Raw genomic sequence first — 18,228 nt, 5'->3', positions numbered from 1 at the left:
TCAGCAATAACCTGATAGCCAGAAAATAATCTGCTTTACAGTTCTAGGTTTCTAGCCTTTGTCTGCTATTCAGGAACCTCATTAAGCAATGTTTGGTCCTTACAGCTGCAAACTCCTAAACCAAAAGTAAATTCAATACTTACAAAAGAACATGATTACTTAGCATTATATGCATTTAACAAATAAGTATTGGTACCAGATGGGAGTGTCAGTCATTGGCTGGCATGGCCCATACCTTGCCATGCCATTATACATGCTGCAGCCATGCTGAAACAAAAAATGTGAAAAAAGATAAAAATTTTAAGAAAAACTTTATTATGGTTAAAAATTGTAAAAATAAATTCATGTGCCATACTAATCATGTAATGGTGTCTGTATTGGCCCAATATGGACCAGCATGGGCATGTTAACTTACCACTAGACCCCAAAGCTTAAGCTAATAAGGAAGGGTCAATAATGCATATCAGGCTTAACACCATCCCTCCACATGTGGCCTGGACAACGCACGTGGAGGGTAACTGAGTCAAAACAGGACAAAATTAGACTAATAGATAACCAGGGATAATTAAATAAATAACTGAACTCGAGAATTCGAACTCATGACCTCTAGCAAACCTAAGCAATGATATCATGTTAACTTACCACTACAGTTCTAAAGCTTAAGCTGATTAGGAAAGGGTCAACAATGTGAATCAAGACTAACAGGGCCAACACTTAAAACCTTGCATTTAACATTTGTTCTTAAGGTTAAAGAGTTGTCAACGGCAATTCTAAAATTGAACTTTAATTGATCTGCTCTGGAAAGATCAATTTTATATCGTGTAAAGCCAAGAATTATACTAGTAATCACATTCAAAAGAATTTCACATTTCAACAAGTAAAGACTAACATATTGACCAACATAAAATGACAAGCATAAATAGGATCATATAATGGTGTGTTCAACGATTAATAAATAAGGCATAGATGGAGTCACCTGCTGAAGCATTGCTGAAGATGAGATTGAGAGATCGACAATCTGAAAAGTATTGCTTGGCCAAAGATCTAAAGTTACCAGAGATTTCAACTGATTTAAATTTCGGAGGACGCATTGGTGAAGAAATTGAAATACAATAAGGACCATTAAGCAAAGAATCAGGCTCACAGAGTTGGCCTGGCTTTCCAATCAAATCAACCAAATATTCCCTGCCACAATTGAAATTTGTGAAATCAGAGAAGTTTTATGCTTTTCAATAATCAGCTAAAAAAGTATATCAAAGTTTAGAAAAAATTCTGCACTTGGTTTTGACATTTGAACTAAGACAAGTATGCAGCTACCAATGTAAACATAGGGCAAATCATGCACAGACATGTCATGATACAGACTGCTCTGATTCCTACAAACATAGACACGAATGTTTAACTCCCTCAAAAATCAAAATCTTTGTTTCATGAAGAAAGTTTCCAAAGAAAAGAGAACTAAATGTGAAAACCAAATACACAGAAGTGTCCGGCAAAGATAAAAATTCATATATACTGTTTAATTTGGACCTAATTCCTTTCACTTCGTGGAAAGCTTATCAGTTCAAGGAAGACTGGCAAAAAGAACATAGGTATACATATGTGGCAGTGCCCATTGTGGATTATTAATGGAAGAGACACCATTCCATCATTTTGCAGTATCTCTGGTTTAGGTATTCTATGTTGAGGACTTGAGAATACATCTCCAACTTGTTCTCTTAAAGAGAGCAGAAGATGGGGAATGGGGAGGGGAAGGGAGGCTCTTAATCTGTTGTTTAGCCTATAGAGGCTGAAGCTAGAAGAAGGCTACATATGCTGAGGTAGGCTGAATAGCATACAGGTGGTAGATGGATGTAATGTCATTGATCACATTTTGTCTAGGACTAAATTTCTTTAACATATTAAAACCCCCCATGAAGCAAACAAGTTGGAAAAATAGATAAAAGATTATGCTATGAGCAACAGGGGGAACAGCCAATTGGCGGAACCTTCGGAATTGGGATGGATGGGCATTGATTCGGTGATACCCCATCCACACTAGCCATCCTAATATTATAGGATGCAAGTCTAGGTCAACAAAGCATTTTAGTATATTACGCTACATGCATGCATGCATGCATGCATGCATAGGTGAGCAGGTCTATTCCACCACTCAACAAAATGCCCAATGCACCTGAAGTTACAGCTACTTTTTCTTATTCCAAGTCACTGTACACTGCACACTTGCTTTATAGTCCCTAAATGCTGATCAAAGCATTAAATTGGCATTGTTTTTTCCCTTCTTCTCTAATGTGTTGGATGGAGGAAGAAAACCATGCACCTGTCAAGACCAATGCGCACCAAACATGAGGAAGCATCATCACTTCTACAGTAAGCGCAGCCCTTGGCAACTCGGCATGGAAGATTTATCATGTCAGCTAACATCTTCAACACATGATGAAAAAGAGGTTAGAACTGTATGCAAAGTAAGTAACCATCCGTAGCAAACAGAATAAAAAAGGAAAGGGTATATGTCCTACAAAACTCTCCTAAATTGAATCTGAAAAAAAGAGATCACCACTTTACTTTGAACAGCAAGGCTCGATGCCGACAAAGACCAACAGATAGCTTTCCTATCGGGAGCACAACCGAACAGGAACTAGCCTTGAGAACCTCACTGAATTCTTTCCAGCGAGGGATCAGACTCTCTTCCTCGTCAAAAGCTGCACCCCTTGTGAGACAAATGGATAGTTAATTACGGAAGCAACAGGTAGGAAAATTATGATTTCCACACATTCACATGCAGACTACTAAGCATAACTCACCCCATCTGCATGCATACAAGCTCTGCAAGCTGTTCCGCCATATCTTTTTCGGTTGAACAATTACATGAAAGGTCAGCTATCAAATTCCGTAACTTGCATAGATCCAAATCACTTTTTCTATCTATGAGAACCACCTCAATAGATAAATCACTGGGGTGGACAGTTTTTAGCGATTCAAGTGATGGAATCCGACTCTCTTCTTGCACATCAGTGCATAGAATCCATACAAATGGATCCATTCCCTGAATCAGGTAGAAGCCATCTGGAATCTTATCATGATACGACAGACAGCCATTTACCTGGTAGAGAATAAAAACAATGAATTATGATGTAAGATAACAGTACAAGCAGAATAAAATACGCAAGCAAAACTGGAATACAAAGTAAGAAAAATTTTCAAAATAAATAGAAAAAATGAGCTACAAAATGCTACAAATGCAAGAAATACTTTCACAAATGAAAGTAATACGCGATGCTAAGGAAACATTGTCATTCCATCAAATGGATTAGCTAATGCCCATTATGACAAATATCCAGTTTACACCATTAGCAAGGAACCAAATGACACACTGGCTAATTAACAGGTATATCCTCTGTTCTTTTTGAATTGAAAGGAAGTGGAAACTTGAAAGCAAATAAGATAAGTGTTAGGTGGAGGGGAATGCTAATATGGAAAAAGTAAAACAAGTACATAGTTGGGGATGAGTATATCTGGAAAAGATCAATAGTCGCACTAAAGGAGTAAGTAATGAAAAATATCAAATAAGTAGTTACACAAGGATACAAAAAGGTGCAAGAATTCCTAGAAGATTTGAGGTTTGGAACTCTACAAAGGGTAGAAAGGAAGGTCATCCAAGTTGCGGAAAAAGCGAAGGGTGGAGGAAATTTTAATTGAGAGGCAAAAGGGGCAACGCTGTGCATAGAGATTGTATATGCTTAGTGAGCTCGAAAGTGATGGAATGTTACCATTAATCCAACTATACCATTTATTTCCTTTTAAACACTAGCCTCTTTGTCAATGCAGTCATATCATAATATCACATAAAAATAGCTAAAACATGTCTAAGTAAATTGAAACACTTGGTGTCAAAATCTCATAATTAACTCTTTTTTCCTAACAAAAATTATATTGAAGAATTCATCATTCATGAGTTGCAATTATCCTTTCATTACTAAAGAAGTATTCATACGCAAAAAACTTTGCTGCATTTGTATGGTGGGCGGTAAAGAACGGGAGAAACTAAACTGGATAAGGAGAAGTTACCTGACAGGTGAGGTCCGGCAGATTGTTGCTAAAACATTTTATATTAATTTGAAACATTAAATTGAGAAGCTTCAGATTTTACTAGTCATTGCAATTTTTACTTTGGTTCTCCCCAAGAAAGTATATGTCCCACTATACCACTCATTTAATAACTTCTTTCTAGATGGAAAGACATAGTAATCATCTAAGTAATGAATCAAAGGTTCTTTGCTTCCTTTCCTTTGCTTGTTGCTTTCACTTGATTTTGGTATATTACGATTACCAGTTTTCAGAGAAAAAGAAGTGAAAGAATTGCACTTTTCAAATTCAAAATTGGATGAAAATTACTATTATTAATTAAAGGAGCTACAAAATGTATATCGCCTGTCTTCTTGGTATGGAGCTATCTTTGTCTAGCTCTTGGCTCCTTAAATATGTATGATGTTAGTAAGAGCAATGTTGAGTCTGTAGGCATATCATTTTTGGACCAAAACTTCCATTTATTTTTTTTCAAATGAAACATTGTTTATACTAAGGTTTGTCGAACCATTACCGAGCCGACTCGGTGGGGGGCTGGGTTGATTCACCTAACTTTTTCGAAGTCGACCCCGAATTGGCCGAAACCGGTCCCGAACCGATCGGAACCGGCTGGAACAGGTTGGGATCAGTCGCGATACACACAGACTCGGTCCAAACCAGCCTATTTCGCACCGAGTCAGACCGGTTCAGAAATAGTCCCCCTCCCCTCTCTCTTCCTTTAATTTTAAATATAAATTGCCTAAAGAGTTTCTCGGGCCTTCCCAATCTATCCGAATAACCCCCTGCCCCACGGCAAAAAATATGCTGATTCAGCACGATTAAAGAAGAATTCAATCCTAAATAAGGTGTACTTCATCTCTCCTCTCATTTTCTCCCTTTTCGGACGCCAAAAATATCTTGAAATTTGCAAAACAAGAAGAGATCATACCAAAATTTTTGACTTTCACGTGATTTCATGGTATATTGTAGATCTATGGATGATCTATACAATCACATAAAAATTTTTAATTTTTGAATTATATATACCTTTTAAAATTTAAAATATTTTTGGACTAAAAAATAAAAAATAAAATAAAATTCAAAAAAATGTAAAATCAGAAGCGTATTTAGGAGCATGCAAGCTACTCTCCAGCTAAATTTGGTGTCCACTTATTCAAATTTTAATAGGATCATGAGTATAGTGGCCTAGACCTAAATTTTAAAAAAATTAAAAAATAAATAGCTTTTGATGCATGCTCTCGGACCTAGAAAAATATATATAGCATCCATGATAGAGTTCTACATGAATCTAAAATCAAATTAATTTTTTAATATTTATATTTAAAAATTATTTTTAAATTTAAAAATTATTAAAAATACATAATTAATAAAAAATTATAAAAAATTAGTAATACGCAATACATATTTTAGAAGTATTTTTTGAAGTAAAAAATATATATTTTGAATTTATGATATTTAAACATATTTCTTAATTTAAAAAATATTAAAAATATATAAATGAATAAAAAATATGAAAAATTAGTAGTATATATTAGATAAATCAGAGGTATTTTCTGAAGTAAAAAATATTATCTTAATCGTAACAAAATTTTGCTATTTTTAAATAATTGATAAACTACGTACTTGATAAACCTACACGAATGAAATCATTAAGAAAAAAAGAGCCAGAGCATGATATTGATTGAGATCATGGGTAAATGCTCTCAAGTCGGCACCGCTGGAAGTACAACTAATGCAATACAAAGTTCAAAAGAGAAGAGGTAACCAAGTTGAAGCAGCACTTAGCTAATGGTTACACCGGCATATCTATGTATTGAAAAAGTCTATAGAAAGTTCGGCAGCTAATGAAGAAGTACTTCGCTGATTTCATATCAGCAAAGGAGAGGATTGCCAAGAAGAAGGCAGAGGTGGACCGTCAAACGGCAAAAGCACCTTCCTAACACTCCAAGAAGGCTGAAGATGCGTCCGCTCCAGACGACAAGAAGGCATAGATCAAGGCTGTCATTCAGGCGAACTCGGATGATTAATGGCAGCAGAATAAAGTGGCCAGGCATATGGCTCAATTTGGGCCCTCATACTACAAGTCAAGCTCCGATTCTACGAGCAACAAAGCAGATCTAAAGTTCAAGAGGACTTCCTCAACTAGAGAGGCCGTCACCAGAGGGTGTCCGTATTACATCTACGCGGGAGCTTTTAGTAGCAGAAAAAAGTCCTCCAGAAAGATTCCACCAGGAGCTGTCACCAATGATTTAGATGCATGTCTTTTCGAACAAGAATTCAAAGCAGCAAAAGGTTGATACAATCAAAAGAAGGATAAGAAGAAATATATATCGCGAGCTATTGAATCCTAGTTTTACTTTAGCTACATCCCAACAAATACGGTAAACAATACATATTATAGATCTGTCATTTATGTCATACAGGTTGCCGGTTCCGGTGTAGATCCTTCAAGACCGAAGGACATCTACGGTGAGCTTCTTGACAACAATAAGGAGGTAGAGAAGTAGATTGCCTCATACAAAAGCAAATGGCCCACATATGGACTGACGATAATGTGTGATGGTTGGACCGATCCTACCTGGCAGAGCATGATCAACTTCTTGATATACTGCGATACGAAGACTTTCTTCCATAAGTCGGTTAATGCTTCCGATCAGATGCACAACGCCATGTACATCCTCGGATTGATGGAGGAGGTGATTGATCAAGTAGGAGAGAAAAATGTTATACTGGTCATCATTGATAATAGGCCACAACATAAGACCCTACATTGCACTTGATAGCCTTCTTCAAAGAAAAAACAACCCTACGTCAAATGTTTGTCAGTCTCAAGTGACAAAAAAATAGATTTGCAAGAGTCGGCACTGAAGAAAGTATTGTCGAGGACTTGGGGACGAGATAGACATTTTGACAATAGACTGAGAAGATAATGAAAGCTATCAAGCCATTATACGAAGTGTTTTGGATCGTGGACAGTGAGAGATACCTCCAAATGGGCTTCTTGTATCACATGATGGAGAGAGCAAAGATTCAAATCAGAAAGGCAGATCCGACGTATGTCTAGGAGTACATCGACATCATTAAGCGACGATGGGACTATCAGATAGGTAGAAATATGCATCTAGCAGATAAACAAGAACATTGAAATTTAGACTGCTCCTGTACTTGTACAATTTTACTAAAACAATTACGAACTCTACCTGCAGCATACTATCTGAACCCAAGATTTCAGTACACCGTACCTAAAATCGATATGGATGAAGAACTTCTAGTCGCTCTGCGTAATGTGATTTACAAGATGAAGCCTATTCTAGAAGTTGCAGCACAATGTCTAAAAGAGACATACGTAAGTTAACTGATTTCTTCAATTATTAATATATTACAGCAGGATTCTTTTTCACAAATCAAAATATTTAGAGAGGGCATAGCTTTGGAGTCTTGGCAGCTGTCGTAAGTAAGAAAAGTATGAATTCAGGTATATTACACATCAACGATAACTATTACTTAGCGTTAGATGTTACTAATATAATACTATCTTATATGTAATTTTCTTCAATATTTTTGTAGCTGAATCGTGGATTCATTTTAGTTTGTCCACGAAAAATTTTAAGTGGCTAGTTATCCAAATCTTTGCCCAGATGGTCTCCTCGAGTAGCTGTGAGCGCAACTAGTCCACTTTTTCCCTCATCCACGGCAAACAGAGGAATCGTCTGACACAGAAGCGCCTCAACGATCTTCTATATATTCACTACAATCTGAGGTTAAGGCTGAAGTGCACTCAAAAGAAAATTGAGCTAAAGTACACAAATCCGATCCATAATGCTTTCGTTGACAATGAGGATGATCCTATAATCAGATGGCTTGTGGGCCAACAATAGAAATCAGAGCTTGATGAGTGATCCGACTAGCCAATTTCATAGCAAGCGAGACTAGGATCAATGCAAGACAATGGGCAGATTGCAACATTCCACGTATCCTTCCAGCTAATCAGCCACAGCCACAGAAATCACTAAAAAACCGATCATAACATGACTCTTTGTCCGAGATATCCTCTCAGAGATATGATCGAACGTTGCTTAGGCGAAGCCACCACGTTACTCGATCAACTCGGTCAAAAGGGCAACATCCATCCTTCTAGCATATCCAGGCAGAGAGAGGCATGAAGGGTAAATAGGTAGCTGCTCAGTGTACCAAAAAAGAAAAAAAAGGCACCTGCATGCTCTATAGAGAGTGTGGAGGAACCAGTTTACTTAGATTTAGAGACCACGGGCAGCATCAATGACAATTCTAGTGGTCATAGATCTGCTAGTTAGGGAGTGGATGATATACGACCACCATTTATGAGACAGCCGGAGGGTGGTCTTCTATTTACCAGTGAGTCCTAGTTTACGCATGCTATACAGAATAGGGACTACAGTGCACAATCTAGTATAACCCACGAGGATACGATTGCATATAGAAGATGGACTCCTCAAGGTCATTCAAAAAGATACGATGCAGTTGTAGATGACCTCAGACGTGAAGTAAAATCCATAGACGTATCAAATTTTGAGTCATATACTAGATCCTATTACCCGCAGCCATAGGCAGACTACGATCCATACGGATATAGATATGAATACGGTATATTTGAGGCATCGTCTTTCGATGGCTACTATCCTACGCAACTCGGAGCATCTTACAGATCGAATTTTGCTACCGGCATATTCAAATGAGCTCCTCCACATCAGTATTATCAGCTAGAGGACACCTCTCAGAGCTAGAATTTCAACAAGAGATCCAAGAATGCTTATAACCCAGAGCGCGTTCCTTAGGAGATGAATATGCAGGACTACAATGCTGCTTGGTTAGAGGGGTGGGCTAATATGTTTTCTAACTATACTAATGATCCAGATATCTACGAGAGGCATTGCTACTCGATGAGATTTTAAATATCAATATATATATTGTACTTTAAAACATATAATTGATAATATGATATTATATTTTTCATCTCACTAGTTGATTTTAAAATATTTCATATTGCTTCTTGTAGCAAGCAACATCTCACTATCCATTTTATATTTTGTATCATTTAGCTTATACCGAGATCATAAAAATATTAAAAAACATCAAATTATACTTAAAATTATTGAAAAAGTTAAATAAAAATTGATTACCAATTAATCAAACTTGAAAAGCTTAAAAAAAATTAGGCATGCAGGTTCCCCAAGTATACCATGTGTTGGTACTCAATACAGTACCGAACCAGGACCGTACAGACCCGCCTGCCGACCGGTACGAGTTCCAGTACCAACTCGGCGAACATCTGACTTTGTACAAAAATGTTATAGTACCATATAGTCTAAATATTAAAAAAAAAAAAATCCAATTCTTTAACAACCACTACCATACTTTCTTAGAGACCTTGTTTCTTAACAAACTCCATCAACAAACTTATTCTGATCATCAACAAATCTAATGATTTTTGTACCTAATATTGCATTTGCACTCCAATGTATACTACATTCTTCAAATCAGCTTTGAACTTTATAATTACATGTCAAGTTGAGGTATAAAAATCATGCTGAATATGTGTTCCTTTAATTCTTCATCTTCATGTGCTGCCATTTCTTTCTTTTCTGTAGAACTTGTAAATTATTCCATGGTTTTATTAATTTCTTTTGGTTTAATCTAGTTTGTTTACACCAACTTCATAATGCTTTATCCTTCATCCTTATATTGCATATCGAGAAATATGGAATTTCCATTACAATCTTTAGTGTGAATTCAGCATAATTCAGCATTTAGGTAGCATTAGTTGATCAAATTGTACTCATTAATTTGTTGCCCTAAAAAGGAATCAAAAACTGGATCCATTATCCAGATATATCTATCTACAATTTCACTTAAAAAGAGAAATAATTTGTTTCACTAATTTGTCGCCCTTAGACGTATGCGGATTCTTTTCACACCTCAAGTAAGAGGACTTAATATTGTTCAGTTCTTGAATGAAAAGAAAAGTAAAAGATGCACCAACAACACGAACAAGATAAATAGAAGGGATCAAAACAACCTTTATTCAATCTGAATTTATACAATATTGACACATCTAATACATATATTTGAGAAAAGCAAGAAATATAAGATGAGCACCAAAGAGGGAAGTTAGATTAGAAAATTCATACAATATTGATACATCTAATGTATATTATTGAGGAAAGCAAGACAACATAAGATGGGAACCAAAAAGGGAAATTAGATTATAAAGAGGGAGAACACTTGTCCTTCATTCATTCTGATTACAAGCATCTTTAATACACCACTATCAAGATGCACTCTAGACTAGGTTGCACCTTCACTCAAAAGAAGAATCCTAGTTCTAAGATAAGAAGTTGACAAAGCTTATTCAATATGGACACTAGTAGATCTGTCATAGTCTTGTGTAAGAATTTGAGAGAATCCAAATGAAATCTTCAATTTATCTTTTAACACGAAAGAGGAAGATATTTCCAGCATTAACTTCCCTTGGATGATTGCTTCTTGTCTTGGTAACTCTCTTGGTGATCGTTGGCAGTTCCTTGCATGACTAACTTCTCCTTTGTCCAAAGAACTTCCTTTAGGAAGTTAATTCTAGGAAAGAAAAATTACACAAAGATGGTCTCATATATAAGTGATAAGTGACCAACCATGAGGCTTCCATGTGTCATGCATAAATAATTAATTGAATCTTGTTGCTTGATCAATATTTTTTAGTTTTAGTATAAACAAATGCCCCCACCGCTCAATGAAAATGAATAGTTTTGTTAAGCTAGATAAACATAAGCCAATACTTGATCGATCAACTATAAGAAATACTAACCAACATCTACTGATCATGTTTATCAACCAGCTAAAGTATATGGTAAGTCATGCAAAGTGATAGGCCACTACTTATGGTCAATCAACTATATTCATATCTATCGACCATGGTCTGGGCTGATTAGAAAAGCATATACTATTTTATTCAGTACCAAATATATGTGCTATGAATACCAACCACCTACCTTTAATTCTTAGTAAATAGGCTCCAAATAGCCGAATAGTTTAAATTACTAATAGCATGAAAAACGATTGTATATGGATGATTGCTATGATTCATGCTATTACATGTGGCTGGCATGAAGAAATGTTTTGGCTGAATAGTTTTTTTTTTCTTTTTCGATGTATTAACTATTTTAGATTTATTGACCTTTCTTCATCTCAATCTATTTAATATTTTTGATTGGTTGGCCCTTTTGGCCTTAATCAATCAACTATTTTTTTGTTGATTGACCCATCTTGGCCTTGGTCGATCCACAATTATTGGTTGATCAGTCTTTCTTGGCCTTAGTTGATCTGTCATTGTTGGTTAATTGGCCTTTATTGGTCTTGGTCATTTGACCATACTTGGCTGATGTATTTATTTTGAATTTGGTGGAACAACAATTCTCAATTGATTTTTTTTCCAATCAAATTCAATATACATTCCTAAAATATTTCTGCCATTTGTTAATTGGCCTTTTCGATCAAGTTTAAATGATACCTTCTAAATTCAAGACAGTAAGGTCCGCTGTACCGACCGTACCGACGTACTAGTGGGCACCGTACCGACGTACCGGTTCGGCTAGTTCGGGCGTCTTTTTTTTGGGGGGGGAAGTTCTTTCCCTTTTGGATCTTTTTTTTTGATGTTTCTATGTTTAGGTTTAAGGTTTAAAACTAGATGATGCATCTTATTACTTCCAAATGATTCAAATCATGAGATGAAGAACATAAAATATCTTCAAATTAAGATACAATCAATTACATACATTTAAAGCACTCTCGGATATCTAAATTCGGGTCGAGTGGCGATGCTTCTCGTCGATATCTGCATCATCAGCATAATAAGGAGGCAGATCAACCCATCCCTCAAACCAAGCGGTGTTGTAGTCTTGTATGCTCAATTCCTGAGGAATGTGCATCGGGTCATAAGAACTCTTGGATCTCTCGTTGAAGCTCTAGCTTTGAGAGGTGTCTTGTTGTTGATAACATGGCTATGGAGGGGCCCATCACCACCAAAACCTTCATCGTTGTTGGTCCAGGTCTCCTTCTCGACACTCTCCATTGAGGCTCTTTCCTTTTCTTTTCTCGTTTGCTGGCCAGGTGCCTTCTTACACTTCGTGCCCCTCTCTGCTTGGGATTGACGCCCTCTTGACCGAGTCCACTAGGTATCAGAGCATCCTCGTCTGAGCATCTCTCGATCATCTACCGAGAAGGTGTGTAGTACTAGTCATGTGGTGACTAGCTCCCCTCTGGCTGTGGCTGATCATATGTGGAAGTGCGTGGAATGTTGCGCTCAGCCCATTACTCTAGATCGACCCTAGCCTCACTGGCTATGAAGCCGGCTGGTCGTGGAAGCGATCCTAGCTCGTCAAGCTCAGACTCCTGCTGATGACCCACAAGCCAGCCGAGCATAGGATCATCGTTATCATCTGTGAAAGTCTTATAAATGGGATCTGCATACTTGAGCTTCACTTCCTTCCGAATCTATTTTAGCCTCAACCGTAGATTATAGTACATATAAACAAGATCATTGAGGCACTTTTGTGTCAAACGGTTCCTCTGTTTGCTATAAATGAGGGCGAAGGTGGACCAATTGTGCTCACAGCCACTCGAGGACACCGTTTGAAAAAGAATCTGGATAGCTATCTACTTGAAATTTTTTGCAGATCCGCCAAAATGAATCCACCATTTAGCTGTAAAAATATTGAAGATAATTACATATATGATGGCCTTATAGTTGAAGACAATTCAGCTGTAAAAATATCTTGCTGATTTGTATTATACCTGGATTTATAGTTGTCTTACTCACGACAGCTGCTTGTTGTCCAAAGCTGTAGCTACCCTCTCTAAATAATTTGGTCTGTGAAAAAGAAGCGTGCTATACTATATTAATAATAGAATATCCGATAACTTACACATGCTACTAAATCATAGTTACCTCTTCTATACATGATGCAGCGACTTCTGGATCAAGCTCCATCTTGTAAATAACATTACGCAAAACATCTAAAAGTTTATCATCCATACCAATTCGACTCTCGTACTGGAACCGAGGATTCAGGTAGTATACTACACATAGACAAGACCGTCTTAGAATAATTATACAAATACATCCATCAGGAATTATCAATGTTATCGCTTACCTACTAAATGCAATTTTCTACCCATTTGGGCTTCATACCGCAGCTCAATGATGTTGATGTACTCCTAGACATGGGCTGGATCTACCTCCATAATCTGAGCCTTTGCCTTCTCCATCATGTGATACAGAAAGCCCATCTGGAATATCTCTCGCTATCCACGGCCCGCAGCACTTCATATAATGGTTTGATAACCTTGACTATCGCAGTAGCCCGCTGTCAAAATAACTGTTTTGTAACCAAGTCTTCCATCTTGCTTCCTTCAGTGCCAGCCTGGGCATATCTACTTTGTTGCCACTCCGGACTAACAAACATCCGACATAGGGCTCCATTCTTCTCAATAAGGCTATCAAGTGCAATATAGTTCGTAGCAAATCGTGTGACACTTAGTCTCAGAATCTCTTTTCCTACAAATTTTCTCATCAGCAAAAGAACCTATGTATGGTTATAAATATACTTGGTGATGCGCTAGGCTATCTCCACCGTATACTGCACCCTACAGATCTTTCCAATATCCGCATGAGGTCGATACAATATGCAGCACATGGAATCCAGAAAATATGTAGTCGCCGCTCCATCAAGATCTCTCCGGCCAACTCATATTGCAGACCATTATCAGTGACAACCTGCACGATATTCTCCTCTCCTACCTGATCAATTACCTCCTCCATAAGTCTAAGGATGTATGAGGCATCGTGCACCTTATCCAAAGCATCAACTAACTTGTGGAAAAAGATCTTCGCATCATAATATGTCAGAAAGTTGATGATGCTCAGCCTTATTGGACCGGTCCAACCATCACATATCAAAGTAAGCCCATATGTAGGCCACTTGCTCTTGTAGGAGGCAATCCGTTTCTCTAACTTCTTATTGTTGTCAAGTAGCTCACCGTAGATGTCCTTCGAATCTGAAGGATCAACACCGGAACCGGCAGCTTATATGGCGAAAATGACAAACTTGTAATACATATTATCTGCCTTTTTTTAAAAAAAATGAAGCTCTCTCACCTCAATATTTTTCACGCGGCCTCTACAAGATCCCTGCTCGATCTGCTTTCCCTTCCTCTGCTGGATGCCTTTTTTTCCTTCCTCCGTCTTTTTTGGCTAATCCCTACCCTTCCCTTCCCTTCCTCAATATTTTTTGGGCTAATTCCTACCATTTCCTTTCCTTCCTCAATTTTTTGGCTAATCCATTTCCTTCCCTTGCCTCGCATCTGAAATGTGCTCCTCATTCAGCTTTTATAGCTGAGCGGAGGAGAGGCCAAATTCGAAGTGATTGGACAGCCACGCGTTGTCGAAAAAATGCGTGGACCTGTGCCACTTTCGGCCACAGCGAAGACAACGCGTGGCCACATGGTAGCGGAGAAGGCTGCACGCTATGCTCAAAAAGGCCATGGCGCACGGCAAAATTCTTTTTTGTAACCCGTACCAGTGCGAACCGACCCGATTCGCACCAATACGGGCTTGGAACCGATTTCAAGGGCTATATCAGACCGATGCTGGGGTCGAAACCGATTTCAAGGGCTGTACCGGACCGGTGCCTGTCGGTACCGGTCCGGTACAGGCTAAACGGACTGGTTCCGATCGGTTCAGCATACTTTGTTCAAGATTGTAACAAACATCTTGATTTTTATATTTGGGTGAACTGACCATATGTTTGGAATAACCATGCCTTCCAAATTTAGGACTACAAGTCCTATATTCATAGAGTCAATTTTTAGGTAAATCAACCATATATTTTGAATGGCCATGCCACCCCGAATTTAGGATTAGATGGTGTATTTTGATAACGACCACAAATCTGGTATTCTCAAGAAACTGACCATTTCCAATCTTCCCATTTATATGAGACTAATCATTAGGTGAATAATCGTGTTGGTCTAAAAGTAATTTTGCGCAATCTGAGATAATCTAGCCATTATACATCATGTCTGATTTGAAACTTTTTATTGTTTTAGCAGTTGAATCCTAATAGTCTTTTACTAAATAGTCATACTCAGCTTCATTCACTCGTAGATGCCAAATCACTTATGGAAGTGTAGCCATAGTTAGCATTATAAATTAATCACTCATCATCCTAGCAATCAAACCAAAAAAATGTTTGCATATTTTAAATTTCCTCTCATAATCATCTTTGGTTTAGATTGATTAAAGGAGCGCATATTCTTTTCACGCCTTAAGTAAGAGGACCAAATATTTCTAAGAGATTGGAATGAAGAATAAGGTAAAAGATGCACCAAAACATGAATAAGATAAAAAGACAGGGATTTAATCAATCTTCATTTAATCTGAACTTATACAATACTGATCCATTTCATACATATGATTGAACAAAGCAAGATAAGCACCAAACAGGCAAGTTAGATTAGAAAGAGAGAGAACATTCGACTTTCATTCAATCTAATTTCAAGCATCTTTATACAAAAACACTAAGATGCATTCTAGAGAAGGTCACACTTCCACTATATAAAAGAATCCTCGTTCTAAGATAAGAGGTTGAAATAGCCCATTCAGTATAGACACTGTAGTAGATCCATCATAGTCTTGCATAAGGATATCAGAGAGTTCAAGAAGTCTTCTCGTTTTCTTTTATCATGAAAGAGGAAGTTTTTTTCAGCAATAACTTCCCTTGGTACTCCTTTATCCAAATAACTTTCTTTAGAAAGTCAATTTCATAGACCCGTAGACAAGTGACAAGTGGTCAACCATGAGCCTTGATTGTGTCATGCATGAATAATTAACTGAATTTTGGTTGATTTATTTGGTCCATCGATATTTCTTATTTTTAGTGCAAACACTACCAGAATGAATTCAAAAAACTGGATCCATTATCTAGATATATCTACCCACAATTCCTCATCTTCATAGATTAATTCAGAAATAATATTAAGTAATGTCTATATGCCTACCCAGAAACGATGGGACATGGACTCCGCCGAGGCACGCTCTGCTGGGACCATCTGATCACCAGCATCCAAGAAATTCGGATAGCTGGCGCAGGCTGACTCCGAGCAGAGCCGAAGAGCCAGAGCGAGCTGGAGCTGGTACGTCTCCTCGGCCTGCTGCGCCCAGCTTTTGGATGATGATGACGACCCGGTCACCTCCGCCCCCTCCTTCGCCCGTGCCTCTCCAGCGGTCGCGATCCGATTGAAGGCATCCTCGTCGATGGTGGCCGTGATCGATGAGAGCGTAGTGGGGAGGTAATAATCCCCTGACAGCGAGCTCTCCCCGTAGCTGCTTCCGCTGGATTGCCTTTGTAGCCCCACCGAAGGAAACGCCGACGGCCCGATCCTCACAGCGCGGTGGTCGCCGGCAACGATGGAGTCCGATGGTAATGGCCAATCGAAGGGGGATCGGCCGCGGCTCTTGTCGGACGGCGGCGACTCGAATTTGGGGGGCGGCGGGTCGTCCGGAAATTGGCTGAGGAGGGAGTAGCTGGATCTCCTCCCGGGCATTTCCATGGAACTGGTTAGGGAAGAAAAGGGCAATATCGAAACCCTAGGGAGGAGCTAATTTTTCAGTTTTTTTTTTTTTTTTTTGACGACGGCGGTGGTGGATGATGTCTTCGACGGAGACCACCGACAAGAGCGTTGCTCCGAGTCCGCTGCTTGCTTTTCAACTCTTCGTCTCTGGAACTCTCCGTCTCATTCGGGCTCGTTTGGACGAGCCAGCCAGCCTCTCTGGATATTTTGGGGGCAGCACCCGAGATATTCGCGAAGCTAAACAGAATCTTGCATGCACCGACAAAAGAAACTAGAAATCAGACCCATCATCCACTTTTTTTAATTCTCTTTTTGTTTACTCGTGCAGGCAATCGTGCCTCTTTTTTTTTTTTTTTTTTTTTTTTTTTTTTGACACGGAAGGCTACAGACGATCGTGCACGTGTGCGATCGAGACTTTCCACGATCAACTGTTGCTATGTCTCATCCATATCTATCGTTTTTCAGTAAAGAGCGATCCATAAAAAATCTGCAAGCCACGCGTGTCAGATTTGCTCGCGGCCGCATTCCTGTCAGGGTGCCGCAAAGGCGCCTATTTTTCTAAAAAAATATTATATATCCAATTAGTGTCCAAAATAAAAAAATTATTAATCGTAGAATGTACCTGGCTTTGATTGGCTGAAAATTAAAAGGCAATGGTGCCTATTCTCTGGCAGCGACACACTAACCAGTTAGATTGGAAAAAAAATGAAAATAGTAATTATAATAAGTGTCCTAAAATAATATAATATATATAATATATAATATATATATATATACAATAAGTGTCTCAAATTAAAAAAATTATTGATGTTAGGGTGCACCTGACCTCCTGACCGCCGAAGGAAAGCTGCAAAACATATCTAAAATCAAGAGCAGCATGATAAATTTGGAAGGCCGAACTCACTAATAATAATAATAATAAATATATTTAAAAATTATTTGAAAGCTTCAATGGCTAAGAATCTTGTAGAGGTCTCAATGCATTTATAACTAAGAATCTTTAGGCTTGGAGGCCTTAATGCTATATTTATAGCTTAGAGTCTTTAAGCTTGGGCGCTCAGTGTTATATTTATAGAGCTAAGAGTCTTTAGACTTGGAGGCCTCAATGCATTTATAGCTAAGAATCTTTTAGAAGCCTTAATGCATTTATAGCTAAGAGTCTTTAGGTCCAGGTCTTAGGCCTTAGTTACCTAAGGGTTGAGCCGCTCCTGCGGCCAAAATGAAAAAGTTATTGCAATAAAGTGTACCTCATGTGCTGACGGGCGAAGGTAAGTTGTAAAAAAGAATGACTACCTTTTTTCCGTTCCGTCTTAATCGCTGAATATTCAGAGGAGAAAAAAAAAAGTGTTGGATCCATATCAATTGTAGCAATAGCGCAGTCACTTCGGCGCAACTATTATATGCAGAAGTGCACTGTATGTTGCAGCGCCTTCCACCTATTTATACTCTATATTGAGAATCGTCAACCAGGTTTTTATC

At 38.2% G+C, this 18,228-nt stretch overlaps 1 protein-coding gene across 18 annotated transcripts in view; it reads right to left on the bottom strand.

Moving 5' to 3' along the window:
• CTR1 (Protein kinase superfamily protein) overlaps positions 1–17,018 on the bottom strand; it is a 46,468-nt gene extending 29,450 nt beyond the window's left edge. For 9 of the 18 annotated variants that reach the window (XM_026800540.3, XM_017846962.4, XM_008776821.4 and 6 more), the window contains exons 1-5: positions 16,177–17,018; positions 2,805–3,103; positions 2,566–2,710; positions 2,321–2,424; positions 977–1,185 (exon numbers count right to left, since the gene is read on the bottom strand). In XM_026800540.3, the coding sequence (XP_026656341.1) occupies positions 977–1,185; positions 2,321–2,424; positions 2,566–2,710; positions 2,805–3,103; positions 16,177–16,728 (1,309 nt within the window). In that variant the 5' untranslated portion in view covers positions 16,729–17,018. The remainder of the gene's footprint in view (positions 1–976; positions 1,186–2,320; positions 2,425–2,565; positions 2,711–2,804; positions 3,104–16,176) is intronic. The other 9 variants (XM_088706801.1, XM_088706802.1, XM_088706805.1 and 6 more) reach the window with 1 other exon arrangement.
• Between the last annotated feature and the right edge of the window lie 1,210 nt (positions 17,019–18,228).

Source organism: Phoenix dactylifera, chromosome 11 (genome assembly GCF_051530095.1).
Source record: "Phoenix dactylifera cultivar Ajwa chromosome 11, Ajwa_hap1_PhDact_Kaust_v1.1, whole genome shotgun sequence".
In the NCBI taxonomy this organism is placed as follows: Eukaryota; Viridiplantae; Streptophyta; class Magnoliopsida; order Arecales; family Arecaceae; genus Phoenix; species Phoenix dactylifera.
Note: the sequence above shows the minus strand (reverse complement) of the source record. Positions and strands in the feature narration are given on the sequence as shown.